The 19922-nt window shown below is 44.8% G+C and overlaps 1 protein-coding gene across 2 annotated transcripts in view; it reads right to left on the bottom strand.

The window, feature by feature from the left end:
- Positions 1-19922, bottom strand: part of LOC109920776 (calcium-binding mitochondrial carrier protein SCaMC-1-like) — a 21943-nt gene continuing 2021 nt past the window's right edge. Inside the window, exons 2-11 of one of the 2 annotated variants that reach the window (XR_007265751.1) lie at positions 12333-12459; positions 11322-11409; positions 10328-10439; positions 7563-7721; positions 7165-7314; positions 5433-5540; positions 2001-2168; positions 1177-1327; positions 357-786; positions 1-260 (exon numbers count right to left, since the gene is read on the bottom strand). Coding sequence is in view for 1 of the 2 variants with exons in the window: in XM_048618066.1 (XP_048474023.1) it covers positions 602-786; positions 1177-1327; positions 2001-2168; positions 5433-5540; positions 7165-7314; positions 7563-7721; positions 10328-10439; positions 11322-11409; positions 12333-12459 (1248 nt within the window). In the remaining variant the exon portion in view is untranslated. Of the gene's footprint in view, positions 787-1176; positions 1328-2000; positions 2169-5432; positions 5541-7164; positions 7315-7562; positions 7722-10327; positions 10440-11321; positions 11410-12332; positions 12460-19922 lie in introns of both variants that reach the window. The other variant, XM_048618066.1, reaches the window with a different exon arrangement.

The following is a 19922-nucleotide window of genomic DNA, read 5'->3' as shown; positions in this document are numbered from 1 at the left end:
TTAGGAGTTAAGAGTAAGTTTATTAAATTAGTAAAACTATAACTTTGTACATAGAGTGTTCTGACATCATTTTCCGCAGTAAAATTCTCATGCATTACCAGGTTACCAGCTGTATTGGCAACACGTAGCATGAGAAATCATTCACCATTTAAAGACGTCCTGAAAGCAGCACTTGGACAAGGAGACTCCGAACGCCATTGCTGGTCTACACTTGACCCATCAATCTCAGTGGGGATTGCTCTTCACTGACCCAGTGTTTCCTGTTGAAAAGTGCACCTCAAGTGAGGATAAAATTAGGAATCAAATCCAAGTCCTAAAATGTGATCTTCAAGCAGGCTGAAGACCATCTCCCTTACCTGATTGAAGGCAGCAATGCACAGGGAAGCTGCCCCGAGAGCAATACAGTGAGATTTCGGTGACTGGCAAATGGCACAGTCGGACAAAAAAGAAGGATTTAAGATTGGAGGTAACCGTTGCATTCAGAGAAGACTTTTTCAGTTTTGCTGGCATGCTGTAATTTTCTGGAGTTCTTTTTGCTTGGAGAGAACACAGGAACAAAACACCAAAGAATTGTTCATCGATTGCAGGTCTTGGCACCCCATTACTTTGAGGTAACACCCAGGAAGAATTTCATATATTCATAGACAACGTAGCTGATGCTCACAGCAGGGATCACCTTCATGAAGTTGGGGGTAATTCCTCGGTACAGGCCAGACCAGCCTTCTCCTTGCACTATCCGGGTAAACTGCTGGATCATGCTGAGCTGGGGCTCGTTTTTGATGACAGCTGTAGGATGAAAATTGAGAGCAGTTGGGGTTTTTAATTGCCCTGCTCATGCTGACTGTCATACAGTCTGTCCACCACGGTCTGTTCTCAACTCAGGCCCCTCTCCCTACCCCCCTACTGCCTGTTATCTTGGCCTGTTATCTCTGCCACTGCCCTGCCTCCACTACCAGCCCCCTCTCCCAACCCCGCAACCCCTGCCCCTAGTCCTTGGCCCTACTCCCTGACCCTCACTCCTTACACCCTGACCTCTTGAATTTAATCAGGCAGCTTCTGACAAAAGTATCACTGATGTCAGCGCATTGGCAGGAGGATTATAAACCCCAGCTCCCATTTCAGAATGTCCCACATCCCCTCCCCCAGAGTAATACTGTGGGAAACCTCAACTCTCACCTTGTGCTTGCATCCTTGTCCGTACGAGTGCTAGTGGGTAGCTTGCTAGTTGACCACAAGTACTGGAGATGGTGCCACAGCCAAGCAACACAAAGACTCCAGGATCAGTACTAGAACGGCCATATGCTTGTAAATATTGGTTTTTCACAGTCTATCATTGAAGAAAAGAGAGCCTCATGAGTGGGGAGTAGAACACAGAACTGGGAATGGCCCTTGGAATGAGACTGGGATATAGATAGGTTGAGGAAAGCAGCAGCTGCCAATTGCTCTGTCACATCGGGACATGCTGCCCCACGTTTCATCGCAAGCAGATGTGGCTTTTTGAAAACCAGACTGTACATTTGCAGCTGCTTGAATGAGTGGTGGAAGCAGATTCAGGAGTAACTTTCAGAAGGGAATTGGACAAATACCTGAAAAGGAGAAAATTCAGAACTCTGGAGAAAAGAGATGGGGAAGTGGATAACTGTCTTGAAAAGTTGGCACAGCCTCATTGGACCGAATGGCCTTCTATAATCAAGGCAGAAAAGCAGCTCTTTAACCAGTTGCCTGGATATCTTAGTGAGTAAACTGTCCACGAGTTCTCACGACTTGCTTCATTCTCCACAGATACTCACGTCCTTATGAAAGGATTAGAGCCTCTGCTGAAATAATATAAATGTTATCAGTGACTGTCAGCAAACCTCAGTCAAAACCCAGGCAGTGTGGGCAAGCTCACAATGCAGCTAACACACACCCTAATCAGAAGAAACTATCAGTCTCTGGGCCAAGGAATATTCAAGAAACTTTCACAAAAGTCACACGATTGTTTGGTTTTTGAGAGTTACCTCATAGACAGCAAGGTCAATCCCAGCATAAGGAATGATTCCGATAACATTCGGGACATATCCTTTGAAAAATGCACGTGGGCCTTCCGTCCTGAGCATCTTCTGGGCACAGTGAAAGATTCCCATATATTGGCCACTCTTCCCAAGACCCATTCTGGTCTTCAGCACCTAAATGAGCAAAGATTTGAGGTGAGAACTGGAGATTCCTTGTTGTGACATGATAACAGAGTCTTCAGGGTTAGAGAGAAACTTAGAAGGAATAAGGGAAATGAAGTAGAGAAAGAACTTGCATTTCTGTAGCACTTTTCACAACCTCAAGACATTCCAAAGTGTTTTTCAACCAATGAAATACTTTCTGAAGTGTAGTTACAGTTGTGATGCAGAAGTAGGCCATAGCACACCAAGCTCCCATACTTGGTAATGTGTTAAGTAACCAAATAATGTTTTGATGTCAGTTGAATGATAATTATGGTCAGCATAGAGTGGTTGGACAAATGGTCTGTTTCCATGCTGTGACTCTGTGATAAATACTGGCCAGGATAATGGGGAGAATCCCTTGCTTTTCCCTGAAATACTGCCATGGGCTCATTTATGCCTCGAGGTAGGAGATGGTGGTGCTGTGGTAACTGGACCAGTAATCCAGTGACCCAGTCTGATGCATTGGGGACAGGGGTGCAAATCGCACCATAGCCCTTGCTAGAATTTAAATTCAATTCATAAATCTGGAATGTTAAGATGATCACAGTCATGGCAACTGTAAGAACTATCATCGACTGATGTATAAACACCTCTTCTTCATTTAATGTCCTTTTAGGGAAAGAAATATTTTGTCCTTACCTGTCTGGCCGATGTGTGGTTAACTCTTAACTGCCTTCTGAAATGGCCCTAAGCAAGCCATTCACTTTAAGGGAAATTCGGGATGGGCAACAATTACTGGTTTTGCTAGTGACACCCACCTCCCATGAAAGAATGTCAAGAAAACGACCTGAGAGAACGTGGGACCCTATTGCAACATCAGGTTAGCATCCGTACATCTTTAATTACAACCTCCTGCCACTGTAACTACTGTGTGATGTGTTACAGGTTCCCATTACAGAAATTTAAACATAAGCATGATGTTTGATTTTAAAATATGTGTGCGGGTTAATAGAGATGGTAGGAACTGCCGATGCTGGGGAATCTGAGATAACAAGGTGTAGAACTGGATGAACACAGCAGGCCAAGCAGCATCAGAGAAGCAGGAAAGCTGACGTTTTGGGCCTAGACCCTTCTTCAGAAATGGGGGAGGGGAAGGGGATTCAGAAATAAACAGAGAGAGAGGAGGAGGCGGATAGAAGATGGATAAAGCATCATAGGAGCAGGAAAGCTGACGTTTCAAGTCGGGACCCAATTTCTGAAGAAGGGTCCCAACCCGAAACGTCAGCTTTCCTGCTCCTCTGATGCTGCTTGGCCTGCTGTGTGCAGGTTAATGGCTGGGTATCCTGGACCATTATGTTCCAGCACCCTTCACTCTATGTTACCTGGAAACTCATGACAGGTATTGAGGACAATTGAGGAATAATTTGATTTTTGGCCTTGTCTCTTCATCCTGAATCCTTTAGTTGGGTTTTCTTTTAGTGTTCAGAAGAAATGTAATTCTGGCTTTAATACACATTTAATTAAAAGTTAAACTTTTGTGGTTGTGTAACTTTTTTACATATATGTAATTTTTTTTAATGCAATGTACTTTAAATGAATGTCCGTTTGAGCTTTCAGAGAATTTCAGTGAAGTCAACCCACTGTTGGAAAAATTGTCCGTGTTTGGGAAGCTATTGATTGTTAAGATCCAAGTGAGATATGATCTGATCGAATGATGATGATGGAATAGGATCAAAGGGCTGAGCAGCCTTCTGTTCCTCTTGGTTGAAGTTAGACCTGTTGTTAGAATGGAGCCTGTCTGTCAGGTGACAGTAACTTTTACCTTTGTCCAGTTCAGATTGGGCCTGGATCATGCTGGCAAATGAATATAGCAGTTGGTGAGCAGGTTTCTATTAGCAAGGAAATGAGTGCATTAGCTGCTGTTTTCTTGGGTTCACTCATGAGCATTCCTCCCATGAAGTGATCAAAATATCTCCCCACAACGGGAATTGAATACAATGACCTAATTCTAAGCAGCACTTTGTCCAGTGTCTTTCCCAGCACCTCACAAGGTTACTCAATAAATCTTGGGTACCTGTCATGTCAGGAACTATTTACAGTTAGTGAAGTGTGCGTTTGGATCAGGGTGAGGTCACACATGCTGATTGGTGCTATGTGTGAGGTACTGGTTAATGGGAATGTTACTGTCTTATTGCTGGGTGTGTGATGGAGTCACAGGAGGCTACAGTTACTGATCAGTAAGTAACCATACAAACACGAAGAGGCTGTTCATTTAGATCCTGTCCAACCTGTACCTGATTTCACCCAATTGTCTCGTCTCAGTAAAATCTGTCCGACACATATTTTAAATAATTGATTAAATCAGGTCCATTTACGACTGTCAGGGACATTTCCACACTTTCTTTTGTATGAAAAGTGTTTCTTAGCTTCTATCCAGAATAACCTGGCTCTCATTTTCAGTGAGATAGTAAGAACTGCCAATGCTGGAGTCAGAGATAACAGTGTGGAGCTGGAGGAACACAGCGGGTCAGGCACTATCATAGGAGCAGGAAAGCTGACGTTTCAGGTCGGGACCCAATTTCTGAAGAAGGGTCCCAACCCGAAACGTCAGCTTTCCTGCTCCTCTGATAGTGCCTGACCCGCTGTGTTCCTCCAGCTCCACACTGTGTTATCTCATTTTCAAGTGATGTGTAATAAATTCTCCCCATCATTGGAAAGAAAAATCTTTCCATCTGCCCCATTAATTCCTTTCAAAACTTTATAATCATCGACAAAAGATGTGCTGGGAATCGAGGGTTTGAGATATAAATTGGAAAGACTGGGACATTTTTCACTGGAGCGTCGGAAGTTGAAGGGTGAACTTATTGATGTTTATAAAATCATGGGGGCATGAATAAGGTGAATGACAAGGGTCTTTTCCCAAGGTTGGGGGAGTTCAAACCTAAAGGGCATATTTTTAAGGTGTGAGGAGAAAGAGATTTTAAAAAAGACTAGAGGGGCATCTTTTTTCCACAGCGAGTGGTTTGTGTGTGGAATGAACTGGTGGAGGAAGTGGTGCATGCAAGTACATTTGGATAAGTTCATGAATGGAAAAGGTTTGGAGGCATATGGGCCATTCGCATGCAGGTGGGACTAGTTTAGTTTGGGAACATGGCTGGCATGGACCAGTTGGACTGAAGGGTCTGTTTCTGTGCTGTATGACTCTAAAACAGCCTTTAAACCCCTGGGGATTCAGAATGCTCCTGATAACTCCAAACCCTCTTGCTAACTGTAGGTGATACACAAACTACTTACCTCCATCGGATAGATCAGGGTCTGGCTAGTGACACCAGCAAATGAACCTGCCACAAAGCGTTCGTGTACCTCGAGTGTGGAGTGTGAGGTCAGAAATAACTTTTTATACTGTTCAGGAATTTAAAAAAGAAAGTTTTAGCCGCAAGATATCATCACAATACATTTTCAATTACAAACCCGATCATTGAGAAACCTAGGGCTGCAGGAGAGGGACATAATTGGACAGAGCTTTCAAAAAGCCAACAGTAGCATGATGGGCTGAATGAACTTCACCTGAAAGTGCAGATAGAGCCTCGATTTAACCTCACCTCAGAAGATTGGTACCTTGGATATTGTAGTGCTCCCTCAGCACTGACTCTCTAATGGAGTAGTTCTCTGTGACCCTGTCTATGTGATTTGGAAAGTATTGTAAAGATTCTGGGTTAACCTCTCTGGCCTGCATCGTGTTAGCTGTTCAGAATCTGGCAGCAACAGGAACGTTAAATCAGTTTCCACAGAAGTAGAGCAGAGAGGATTTTCCAGCTGATATTTCAGCTTCAGATGACACCCTTTCTGGATGGTGGGGCATGCTAAGTGATGCAAGGTTCAGGCAACTCAGTCAATATTCTCCCTTCATGGTCACACAACCCACAGCTGAATCTTGAACCTCATGGGTTGTTGGCAGCTGTGAAATTAGCCCAATGAGAGTCAGCAGCTCCAACAAAGGAGGGAAAATTACTTTCCTGTGTTTATCTTTGCTTGAAATGTTGTCAGTCAGCACACCGGGAGGGGACTTATCATAGCTTAACTGCAGGGAAACACAGGGAAAGCTCCCCGTTTGCGGTCCCTATTCATGAGTAACATCATTTTGACATGGCAAAATTCCCAATCAGAGCAGGAGAGATGAGAGGCCAAACAGGGAATGCAGAGGAGAGGTCCTGCAAAGTTCAGTGGATCAGCCAGGGTCTGTTGGGGAACGTTAGATGAGCAAGAGGGAGGGTCAAGTCCCACAGCTGACTGCTCGTGATCTGGCCTTTGCTTAGTCCCCGTTACTTCTGAATGCCTGGTCAACCTACTTTGGAGTAAACCTTTATCAACGTGCAGGAATTAGAGACTTTGACAATGTGTGAGCTCTCTCAGGACGTGACAACAGTTCCCTGTGTTGTATTTCAGTCTCAAGAGAGTGAGCTCAGAGGAGCACATGTGGTTGCTGCTCTATGGAAGGGTCGAATGTAGTGGTTATCAATCCAGGGAACTATAGCCTGACTCAGAGTGTAAATTTTGTATGAACAATCTGGAAATGAAAAGCTGTGTGACCCATGAAAGTGACCATGAAAGCACAAAGGTATTTACCCAGGGAGTGATTGAGACAAAGAGCAAAGATTTATTTGAAAATAAGCTCAGTAAACACTTGAAGGAATTTATAGAATTGGAGGAGGCCCATGTGGAGCACAGCTTGGATGGGCTAAGCAGACAGTCCTAAGCAGTACAACCATTGCACTGTTCTGGACAGTTGCAGCTTAGACTCTTTATGCTCAAATCTACAGAGAAGGGCTCAAACCCCCAACCTTTGGACTCTGAGGTGAGATTGTTGCTCAGTGAGAAATAGTTTGCATTTTAAAGTCTGCCTTGGACACAAAAATGAGCCTGGTACAGCCTGATAACATTTGGATTGCATTTAATGCACAAACAAAGTCAGGAATGTTGCCCTTGAAGTGAAAACACTGGCATGGCCTTCTTCCTTCCCCAGTACCTGTTCATAAGCCATGAACTTGATGCCTGTCTCTGGAGTGATTTTCAGGACATTAACTCCATTTCCTCGCCACAGAGATAAGAAACCTCCTTCTCTCACCATCATCATCCACACACCGGCCATGTTTAACTTCTGCTTGGCTGCAAAGACCTGGAGGGGAGAAGAGCACACAGTCCTCATCACTGAATTTAGTTTCTTCACTCTAGATGGATTCGCTCCTAATGCAATAGACACTGATGGTGAGTTACCAATTCTGTCCTGCATGCTCGGAAGGGACGTTTTTCCAGAGGGAGGACAAAGGTAAGAAGCTAGATCATGATCACTCTTACTAGTTCTGGTTCACCAGCCTCAGCACATGCCCATTTAGTTGTTAATGTCAGTAACTGTGTGGATTTTACCTGCATGTAGATTTTAAGTCGATCCAGGGGTGCAGTGCAGGTGCGTGACACTGCGCCTGCCATAGCTCCTGCCAGGAGCTGCCTCCACCATGACCCAGTCTTCCTCTCGGTCTCAGAGAACTCATCCACAATGGTCAGAGACTCCCCAATGTCCATGAACTGCAAGTCAAAATGAGCAGTGTTTAACATCAGAACAGCTTTTTCAAAGGGGAAAGATTTTCTTTTTGCTGAAACTACCCTGGAAAGCTTCTAGTCATACCCAAGGAAATGAACCCAGCGCAGGGTTGAAGTCTGGAGCTGTCAGCAGCAGTTGTTTGTACGGAGATCAATACAGTTTTGTTTGGTAAAGAATATGAAGAGGTATCGAAGCAAAATAATGAGCTGGAGGCAAGATCCAAATCAACTGTGATGTAACTGAAATGCGGGACAGACTTTAAGGGCTGAATGACCTCCTTCGATTCGGGGAACAGTGTGAATTTTGCTGACTAACATGATCAGCTCATCAGAAACATAAACTGGTGACTTCTCAGTGAAGGGATCATTGCATAGTAAACAGGCCTGAGATCACTGAGGAAGGGTGGTTTGATCACTGCTAGATTGAGAAGCTGTACCTGCAGGTAAGCCTGAGTGATTACTGGACAAAGAGGGACCAAAAAGTTCACCTTCCACTTCCCTGCTCATCACAGCATGGAGCTATTGACAATCACAGCAACCCATCACTAACAACGACTTCACAACAGAGCCAGATATTGTGAGGAAAACACCAACGATGGAGAGACTTGGGAAGGTCTGCAGTTCTCTGCTTTTCTTAAACATGCCCAGTTCACTACCCAGCGCCTCCCAACTTATTTATAAACTGGATCTTAAAGGGGTTCCTGAAATTCTAACAGCTTCCATCATCTCCCCCGATTATCCATTGATTACTGCGCCAGCGCAGTGCCAACATGATACCCAGAACCGAAGATGTTAAGGCGCCCATGTCAACCAAGCCTGACAAGATGCTTAATTTTTGATCACATTTACCCTACCCCCTTTATGCTCTCACACCAATCAAAATACAGGATGGCTAATGCTGAGATATCCCCCACACACCAGACTCTGATTAACCAATAAAGGGCTTGTTTGTTATGACAGATGAAGTGATCTTGCCCATTTCATTTTCTGCTATGTATAAGAAAGGTGACCATCAGTGCTCCCAGTGCAGAGCCAGTGCTCTGAGTATGCAAGAAAACATACACAGTGTGCCTTACTGACTACCGCCCAGTGGCTCTGACTTCAATCATCATGAAGTGCTTTGAGAGGCTGGTCATGACCCACAACAACTCCAGTCTCCCAGCCTGCCTCAAACCCCTGCAGTTTGCCTACTGACATAATAGGTCCACAGAGGATGCCAAATCCCTAGCTCTGCACTTATCCCTGGAACATCTGGACAACAAAGACACCTACCTAAGACTCTGCTCGTTGACTACAGCTCCGCCTTCAACACCATTATCCTCTCCAGACTGCGTGACCCTGGTTGAATAGACTCTAGCCTCAAATAATATAACCTGCAATGTAACCTGTATGCCTCAAAGTCTTCTTGATCTGTACACCCTTTGCTTGCTGTGATCTGCCTGTACTGCTCATAAACAAAGCTTTTCACTGTATTTTGGTACACACGACAATAAAATCAATCAATCCAAAAAAATCAACCAATCAATTTGAGTAAAACCAGTGTTCTAAGACTGGAGCCAGTGCTCTGAGGGGAATTTACGCTCCCAGCATAGAGCTAGTATACACTCAGCGTAGAGCCAGTAATCTCAGAATGGAATCTGTGGGATCCAGGAAGTTGCTGGATTAACATGTCAACATGTAATGGTAAGATGGATACGGATCATGTGAATTAATTTGGCAACTTGATTACACAGAACATATTGACAGAAAAACAGGTTGTTTGGCCCAACTAGTACGTGCTTGTGTTACTACTCCACTTGAGCCTTCTCTCGTCTTAACTCATCTAAATCTACCCTTGTATCCCTTCCTTTGCCTCATCCACTGATAGAGTTTCCTCTTAAATATAATCAATATGTTTGTCTTGAATTCCCAATCAGATTTCTTGGTCACTATCCTGTAATGATGGCTTTGACTTCAGTTTTCCTACACAATAAAATGTTCCCTCTGTATCTACTCTGGATACTTAGCACTTGGGGCTAAAGGGATCAAAGGAAATGGGGAAAAGCAGGAACAGGCCATTGGGTTGATCAGCCATGATCAAATTGAATGGTAGCGCAGTCTCGAAGAGCTAAAGGGCCTACTCCTCATATTTTCTATATTTCTGTGTCAAAATCTTTCATTACTTTTAAGGGCCTTGATTAGGTCTCCATTTGGCCTTCTGTTTGCAAAAGGAAAGACCCAACCCTTGTCAATCCTTTCCTGATATATATTTCTGGCAGTCAATTCACTGTGTGACTTTTGATTTGATTCGATTTATTGTTGTCACATGTATCGAGATACAGTGAAAAATGCTCTAAAGGCAGATCATACCATATAAAGTGCATCAGGGTAGCAGAACAGAGTGCAGAATACAATGTTAAAGACGCAGAGAAGTTGCAGAGAGAGAGATCAGTGTTAACATTTGATCTGTTCAAAAATCTGATAACAGCAGGAAGAAGCTGTTCTTGAATCTGTTCACACTGTGTATAGGTTGTCTCTCGGCTGAATATAAGATGTGTATAAAGTGAATATAATCTGTCTATAGGCTGAGTATAAGCTGTGGATAGGCTTACCGTTGAATGTTTCCAGTGTTCGACAATCTGCTCTATATTGGTCAATGGATTGAAGATGAAATGGTCTCGAAATTCATTCCAGTCTACAGTGATTGTCCCATCTTTATCCATGCTGAGGGAGACAGAGGAGGATCATTGTGAAAACCAAGATCACACTTCTTCCCCCCACCACGCCAGTTCCTGACCCTGCAGGACCTTCCCAAGCTTGTTCCATGGATAGTTCCTGCTCCAAACCAATGCCTCTGGTCCATGCTTAAGGTTTCAATTGGCCTTGTTGCTAATCAATGGACTGCAGTCCAGTTCACTGACCTGTCACTATTGTTGGATCTCTATGGATCTAATGTGAAAGTGAAGTCATATGTTGGACCCCATCCCCTCCTACAACCACTCACTGCCCCCTCCCCCACCTTCCCAATTCCCACTTGCCATCCCACACATGGACTCACCCACTCCCAGCTCTCTTGCTCAAACATGCTTATTTACCTACACTCTCTGCTCTTCCTTCATCCTTTCCGAATCCCGTTGCCCCTGCCCCACCATTCATTGTCCACAGGCAAATGTTTAACTGTGTCTTGGGTCAGAGATTCATGTCCCACTTCAGAGACATGAACATTAAATCCAGGCTGAGACTCCTGGTGCGGAACAGAGGGTGCACCGAGGTGTTGGAGGGTCAGTACTGACACAGCATCACATTGAGAGAGAGTCACTATTGGGGGAATGCTGCACTGATGGAGGGTCAGCACTTAGGGAGTGCTGCACTATCTAATGTGCTGTTTTTCAGATAAGGTGTTAAATAGTTTGAAAGGATGAGATGAATTTTCCCAGGTATCTTGGCCAATATTTATGTATTAAACAATGTCGTTTGTTGGTGTGGTTTTGGATCCTAGTTATGCAATACCTGTTGCCTTTCCCACACATGCAGTATAACCACTTGTGGAGCGGTTTTCCTGGAAAAGCAGGAGAAGGAAAGTTTTTTGCACGCATGGTGTCTCACCTCCGCAAAATCATCTCTGCTTGTTTCAGTGTGATCGAGATACCAAGGGTTGAGAGAGTTTGCTGAATCTCATAGGCATCGATCTGACCTGATCCAAGACACAAAGACAAAAATCAACAAAGAGGGAGAGCAGAGTTAGACTAAACAATGTTAAACACCCTGAGAGATCTTTTAGATGCTTATCTGATCAAGGACTCTACTCCGTCCCTCTGATCTTCTCAAGTCGAGCTTCCATAGTGACACCCTTTGTATTTGAAAATAGAAAAGCAAGAAACTGAGCCAAGTACAATCAAGTGGCTTGGAGGCCATTTGGCCCATCTTAGTTTTGGTATTACCTTATTGAATTGGATTAGGAATATTTCCCTTATCTCTCAATTTTGTGTCCCTTTCAACTATGGATGAGTTTGTGCTACTTGAGGAACTTACTTTATCTCAGATGAAGCTGTGTTTTTCCCTCTGCTGCCCAGTGTTTTCAGGAACTACTGACTGTCCTTTCAGTTCTGGGGCCTGTCTGATTGAGGCATGATTTAAATTAGAATTCTGATCATACAGTGAATTCAGTTTTGCCTTCCACCAGCACAGATGCGCAATTACAACAATATGTATCATCTACAAGACGCACTGCAGCAACTGATGAAGGCTTCTTCAACAGTACCTTGCATCCTTGAAAACCCAGAAGGGCAGTGTCATCATGGGAACATCACCCTGCTTGTTGCCATGATCATCATTCAGTTAAAACCTTTATGCTTCCTATGTAACAGCACTGTGTGTCAACCAATACCACACAGGCTGCAGCAAATCAAAAGGAAACGCGGTAGTTAACCCTGTGAGAACAGGCACAAAAGGCCGGCACTTAACAGTGACCCTAAAATGATTTTTTAGAAAATGGTGAGCAGATTCAATAACAATTTTCAGGATTAAATAGGTAATTTAACTAAGAATATGTTCTGGGGTCTTCAGGAAGTGCAAGACAGGCAGAGGTTCTTGACCATGAGTTAATGTCATAAATACCATCATTGTTCCGGTCCAAGCTCCTAAACATCAGCTTGAGTGTTTTCTCATGTTGCCTCAAATACTCGATGAACTCTCCCAGGTCGAGCTGACCATCGTGATTGGTATCGCCTGCTCGTAGGATTTCCTGAAAGATGGGATCAGAGAGAAGGCAAGATGAAAGAAATGAGCAGCACTGAGGAAGATCTGAGAGAGTTTCAATTCAAGTCAGTTAGATTGAGGTGCTGCTGTAGTGATTGGAACAAGGTCAGCCAGGTGGATCTCATAGAATATGAGTTCCCTGACTGAACCAGGAAAACAGCCCCATTCAGGGAGTCCTGGCTGACAGAATTAAGCAGGAGTATCAGGAGTTATGTTCACTCTAGGAGCCGCCTGCTCTGTGCTAACTATACTACGCACGTGTAAATAAAGGGTGACTTGGTGATGGGATACCGGCCTTCATGGAGTTATTTCAATGACAATGAGTAGGATTAATGATGTCACCATGCAAAAGCACCCACTAGGTGAACCTCGGCTGGACTTCAAACAGCCAGTGCAATTGACTTTGTCATTAGAAATGCAGCAAGTACAACTTATGAGTTACAGGGTATGCCGATGGAAGTGGACACGCTTGCCAGGCCATCTGAGCTTGGGGAACACAACTTGAGTGAAGGTAATTGCATAGCCTCACTCAGGACTTACCATGTACACAGGGACTCTAGATCAACCCACAGCAAAACCCCAAATCAAAGGCCAAACAGGTAGAATTTTCTTGAGAATCCAAGCCAGTAGGCCATTGTAGTTGCTGCTGGTATGCAGACTCAAGACTGCAAAGGAGTCCCACTACGCCTGAATTGAGAAGAGAACTCATAGTCCGGTATCCAGGAGAGTGCACACTCTGGAAAGTCCACCTACAGCTGGTTTGGAAAAGTTAAATTGCTTAACAACATCCAAATCAGGACGAATCAAAATAAATATCTGGTTAAAAGATTACCCGGTTCTTAATGGAGGTCGATAACTGTTGCGGCTGTTTCAGTGATCACAGAATCAGTCTTTACCAAGATTCACTCTGGACTCTAATGGTTAGGTTGGCGTAAGACCTCAGCCAGGCTAAGAACCTATACCAAAGAACCCTTACACACGAAGGGTACAACTTCGGTTCCGGTCTCTTAAGGTGGTTCAGTTACCACTGATCATACTAAAAGGTTCGGGCTCGAGCCTGATGGGGTGAAATTGGTTAAGAAAGATTCAACTTGATTGCCTCAACATTTTCAATTAGAAAATGGCTGCCTGAGTGAAGTCCCAATTAAATACCTGGAAATTTTTCAAGGAAGGTCCAGGGATTATCAAAGGAGCCAAGGCTACCTTGCATGTTGACCAAGAGGCAATTCCACAATTCTGCAAGGCCCACCCAGTGCCATTTGTATTACCTGCAAAAGTACAGGCAGAAATCAGAAGGCTGGAAAGCGAAGGAATCATCAAACCGGTACAGTTTGTGGAATGGGCAGCACCGGTCACACCAATTGTGAAGCCCCACAGGTTGGTTCACCTTTGTATGGATTTTAAATGAATGGTAAACTGCTTCTTGCAGCTGGATAAATACCCAAGCCCTCACATAGAGGATTTATGTGCAAAGCTAGCATGGGGACTGTCCTTCACAAACTGGACATGAGGCATGCATTCCTGCAGTTGTGATTAGATGAGGTTTTCCAGAGGTATGTACAATTAATACTGATAAGAGTTTGTACTAATATACAAGACTGTCTTTGAGATATCATCACCCTGAGCCATTTTCCAGTGGATGATGGAGAACATTTTGCAAGATCTACCCAGGTCACCGTTTATCTGGATGACCTGCTAATAACCAGGAATGCCATTTAGAGAACTTGGACATTGTGCTTAAACGTTTCTCAAAGGTGGTGATATGCCTTCGAAGGGAAAAATATGTGTCCCAAGTGACCTATCTGATCGACAAGAATGGGTTATACCCGTTTGAAAATGAAGTGAAGACAATCAAAAGTTCCCCCTCTCCCACATTGTACCAGAGCTTTGGTCTTTTCTTGCTTTGGGGAATTATAACAGAAAATTCATAAATGACCCAACCTCCATCCTGGCACCTTTACATTTGCTATTGAAAAAGGGTCAGCCTTGGAAATGGTCTTGTAGCCAAGATGTAGCCTTTACGGAAGTGAAGAAGCAGCTCTCGTCATCCAAGGTGTTGGCCCACCACAATCCTAAGCGAGAAGTGGTGCTGACGTGTGATGCCTCCCCGTACGGTATTGGGGTAATGTTGGCTCACTGGTGGTCTAGCAGACAGGAACGCCCGATAGTGTATGCTTCCCAGACTTTGGCTGAAGCCAAACGAATATACCCCCAGAGAGAGAAGGAAGGTTTGACGGTCATCTTTGGTGTGAGAAAGTTCCACCAATACCACCAATGTAAATTTGTAATAGGAACGGACCACAAATCCTGCTATGGCGATTTAAATAAGACAGGGCTGAGGTGCCCGTAGCGCAGTGGGCTCTTATTCTGAGTGCGTACAATTTCAGTAAGCCAAGTGGCAAATGTGGATGCCTTGAGCCGTCTCCCACTGGTGGATACACCATCAGTGGTGTCGCCACTGAAAGAGTCATTCTGCTTCCAGACTTTCTGGATACCCTTCTAGTCAGCACTGACAGTATCTGACTGTGGTGACAGAAAGATCCCATCCTGGCAAAACTAAAACAGCTGGTGCTGACGGGGGAAACAGAAAAGCCATCACAACCAGAAGTGAGACTTTTCTGGACCCAGTGAGACCAGGTCAGCGTAGAGGATGGTGTATTACGATGGGGAGTAAGAGTGATTGTCCCGAGTAAAGGTTACTGCCAGGTGCTGGCTGAACTCCACCAGGGGCATCCAAAATGGTTGTATTGGTGAAAAGTTATGTCAGGTGGCCAGGATTGGATGCAGACATAGCCATGGTGGTGGGCCAGTGCCTACAGTGCTAACAAGGACAAAAATTACTGCCAGCAGCTCCCGCACATTTGTGGGAATGGCCGGATAAACTTTGGACTCGGTTACACATCGACTATGCTGGTCCTTTCACGGGCTCAATTTTTTTAGTAATTGTGGGCGCCTGTTCAAAATGGTTCGATACGCACAGAGTTTATTCGGCAAACACAGGGACAACAATTGAAAAACTGCAAGCATCTTTCGCAATACACGAACCCCCAGAGATGTTAGTCACAGACAACGGCCCATCGTTTACCAGCAGGGAATTTCAGTATTTCCTAAAGTCAAATGGCATTCGGCTTGTAAGGACAGCTCCATACTATCCATGGTCCAATGGTCTGGTGGATAGAGCAGTCCAAACTTTGAAGGCAGACTTAGAGAAACAGCCTGCAGCTTCACTCGATACCAAACTGTCCCAGCTCCTGTTTGATTATTGGACCACCCCTCACACAACTACAGGGACAGCTCCAGTAGAGTTGTTAATGGGGAGAAGACTGTGCACCAGATTAAATCCGGTCTTCCCAGACCTGAGCGGCAAGGGTGAACTGACATCAGGAAGGCCAATGCTGGATGCAAGACTCCTCGAAGTGAGAGAGGCCATTTGCTTCAGGGGACAAAGTTTGATGTTGAAACTACGGAATAGCCCTGCATGGATAAGAGGCATGGTTGATGTGAGGTCAGGTTCCAGGACATTAAAATGCGGGTAGATGAGACTACATGAAAGCTGCAGGAGCAAAATCTACCCAGCCCCTCAGAATATCTGGCAAGGCTGTCAGAAAGCGTGGGTTATCCCCCTCTGCCTAGGGTCGAAGAAACCTTGGAGCCTGAGGTGGATACGTTGGATGTCACAGCCTCGATGCCATTACTTCCTGAAGAAGAAGATGAGTTTTGGCTGAGACGCTGCAGGTGCGAGAGGCGTGCTACACGTCGCCAGTATCCGAGGCAGAGTCTGAGGAACTGGACCTGGTGCGAAAACACCCCAGGAGAGGCTACGGGAAAAACAACGGCCCTATATCCCAGGACTTAGAGGGGGAGGAATGTAGTGATTGGAAAAAAGTCAGCCAGGTGGACCTCAGAGCCCAAAACAGAGAACTCATATTCTATTAACCTGGTCCAATCAGGGAGTCCTGACTGACAGACAGAAACAGGAGTGTGAGAGGTTCTGTTCACTCTGAGAGCTGGCTCTGAACTAGCTGAGTCAGTGTCATGTACTGTGCACATGTAAATAAAGGATACAGGCCTTTGTGGAGTTATTTCACTGTGAGTGCTGATGTGTGGGCATGACAGACATGGGGCCTGGCACAAGTTATTGTAACTCATTGACCTGGCACTGCAGTCACTGTAACTCATTGACTTGATGCTTTGGTTGATAGGGTCAGCAAGTTCAGTCTGTGGGAAACCTTGTTACATAGAGCAGCAGATTCTCTGTGATGTTGCTCAGGAGATTAGAACTCAATTCCCATGTATTGCTTGCATGATGAAGCTGTGTTTATCTGGTCCTGTTTCAGAACAATGCTTAGGTACCATTTTATTGAACCACTCTAGTTATAAAGTGAAATGCATTGAGAGGCCAATTCTGGTCATTGTGGTTCAGGTGGTTTTCTAGCTGCATCCTCTCCTTGTCTCAAAATCCGCTGCTCAGAAAGCAGCCAAGGTAAATTGCCCTTTCTACCCCTTTAATATCTATCTAGGTGATGAAGGTTTATGGTATTTAACACAAAGTTTGAATGTTGCACAAAACTGAATTTTCTCTCCTGCAGTTTCTGACAATTGTTAATTTCCGAGAGACATTCACCACAGCCATTCCTTGCTGCCTTCCCCAGGAGATTACCTCCCATAATTGGAACACTTCCCATTCCTCTTCTTCCAGCCCTCTGTCCCATGCCCTGTTCTGTGTGTGGCAGCAATCAAGGATTTATTCTTCTGACTGGTGCAGTCTGTGCTTTACAGTGCAACCAATACAGCAGCAATGAGACTGAGACCACAGTGTAAAACCAGGTCACCATACGGTGTCATTCTGTTTTCATTGTCACCCTTGGTGCCCTTCCCCCTTGCCTGGGACCTTTCAGCCCTTGCCATCTGTCGCTATTCAAAACAATCTTAGTGTTGATTTAGTTTCACCTCTTCACTGAGCATTCAGCTCTCCATTGTCTGAGCCACTTCAAGACTGTGGGTTTCCCTTTTTAATCTGCCTATTTCTCTCATCCTGTCCATTCCAATGATTAGCTTCACCTTTTCACCAGAATCTGCCTAGGACTGGCACCCTGCAGCAGCCTCATCACCATCCTCACAAACAGGAGTCAATAGCAGAACTTCTGGTCTCTCCCTGTGTTTTGTAAAATGGGAATGCTGAATAAATAATCTCCTCTCAATGATGTTGTCTGACTGAACTCACGGCATTTTCTGCTTTGATTTAATTTCTCCACAATTTCATGTTTTAATTTAACTTTGTACGTTGCAACAGTTGCTGCTGTTTAGAGGAATTCATTGACTGTGAAACGATAAAGTGAATTATGATGGCAAATTTACTGCAACACTTTTCTAAAATAGACTGTTACTGAAGGATCCACCAGAGGGAGACCCAGTCGTATTTTTAAGACCATAAGACATAGGAGTAGAAATGGGCCATTCAGCCCATCAATTCTGCTGTGCCATTCAATCATGCCTGATCTGATAATCCTCAACTCAACTTTCCTACCTTTTTCCTACAACCATGAATCCCTTACTGGTTAAAAATCTGTCTCAGCCTTGAATGTACTCACTGATCCATTCTCAAAAGTCGTCTGCAGTAAAGAATTCCACAGAAATACTCCCCTTGATGAGAAGACATTCTTCTCTCCCTCAGTCCTGACTGGGTGATACCTTATTCTGAGATTACTCCCTCTCATTTTGGACTCACCCACAGTGGGAAACAATCTCTCCATATCAACCTGTCACATCCTCGAAGAATCTTAACACTTTGTGTTGATTTAGGAGATTAACCCATTTCATGTTTTATTTCAAATATTGATACATTTCATTTCAAACTATTCAGGAGGGATCTCCCTTTGATAATCTATTTGTAACTCAGTACTAAGGACACTTGTTGGACTGCCAGTGATTGGGACAGAACTTGAACAGATATCACTGACTGTCCAGGAATGATGACCCCTGTGGCTGATCCTCCCATTTGGGAATGATGCCACCTATAGCTGACTATCCAGTGTGGGAGTGAGTGTGAGGATACTTGATGTGAGCAGAATTTCCAGCTGCAGTTACACCACTTCTGCGGCTACCAAGCTTTGCACAGTGGTGTTGATTTCAATGGGATTGGTTTCTGGGGCAGGAATAGGGTTGTGCTAGATGGAGGAGGAGGGTGTGGTGGTGTTGATCTTGAACAGAATAGATAAGCAATGGGAAATTTTCCCTGTGTATCCCCCTCCACTAAGCACCTGTGAGAGGGGGGTTTTGAATGAACAGGAATTGATCAGGTTAGACCTGACATTGCACTATGGAAACATTTGAGGCAGCCTGACAGTGGAGGAAAGCGTAGGTTGGTGAGGCCTGGGAAAAGGAAGAGAGGAAGAGAGGATTGCAAGGGCAGGAGCAGAGGCAGAGCTCAGGAGGGGAGAATGGAGGGGACTGGCGGATTGCTGAGGAACTCCAATTTGAACAGGATTCTGACAAAGTGCAAACTTCCAAACCTGCCCCCCACAGTCTCCTACCAGCCATGATTTCAGAACATAGCGTTTGACAATACTTGGGGCTTCTTGCCCAGAATGAAACCGTCCCTGTGGTTAGGAACATGATACCAATTGCTGCACTCCAGGGTCAGACAGTGGCCATGTGGCTGTTTGTGTTTTAAGTTTCCCTCCTGTCAGATGGTGCCTATTGCTTCCTGTGTCAGTGACCACTTGCTGCTGTTATACCATGGACTAGAGTTATACTGCCTGTCCAGCCGATGGCAAATCGCCTCACGTGGCCTGTCACATCCTCTGACATTTCAAAATATCAGGAACATTTCAGAACTGGCTACAAACATTGATAGCATTCAGTCAGTGAGTGGTAAGAGCTAAAATAAGAGTGGCAGTAAAGTGATTCCCTCTTTGCTATTGTCACTCTGCCAATCTCTGAGATTATAGCAACAATTTGAATCAACGTTATCAGTATCTTTAGACACTACAGCCCTTTCACCAAACACATCCCCCTTCATTGACGACCCCCTGCTTCACTTCAGATCTGTCCACAGCTGGATGTTGATATCGGGGTATTTGTGGTTTAGGAACTGATACTCTCTCTGAGTCAGCCTGTTCTTATTCTAGACCTGAGCACAATGATCCTGGCCAAAAATTCAACACTGTGTTACACTGTCGGAGAGTCAGTGCTGAGGGAGCGCCGCACTGTCTGAGGATCAGTGCTGAGGGAGCACCACACTGTCAGAGGGTTAGTACTGAGGGAGCGCCGCACTGTCGGAGGGTCAGTACTGAGGGAGCGCCGCACTGTCGGAGGGTCAATACTGAGGGAGTGCCGCACTGTCGGAGGTCAGTGCTGAGGGAATGCCTCACTGTTGAAGGGTCAGTGCTGAGGGAATGCCGCACTGTCGAAGGGTCAGTGTAGAGGGAGTGCTGCACTATCAAACGG

This window comes from Rhincodon typus, chromosome 38, assembly GCF_021869965.1.
Source record: "Rhincodon typus isolate 14 chromosome 38, sRhiTyp1.1, whole genome shotgun sequence".
In the NCBI taxonomy this organism is placed as follows: Eukaryota; Metazoa; Chordata; class Chondrichthyes; order Orectolobiformes; family Rhincodontidae; genus Rhincodon; species Rhincodon typus.
Note: the sequence above shows the minus strand (reverse complement) of the source record. Positions and strands in the feature narration are given on the sequence as shown.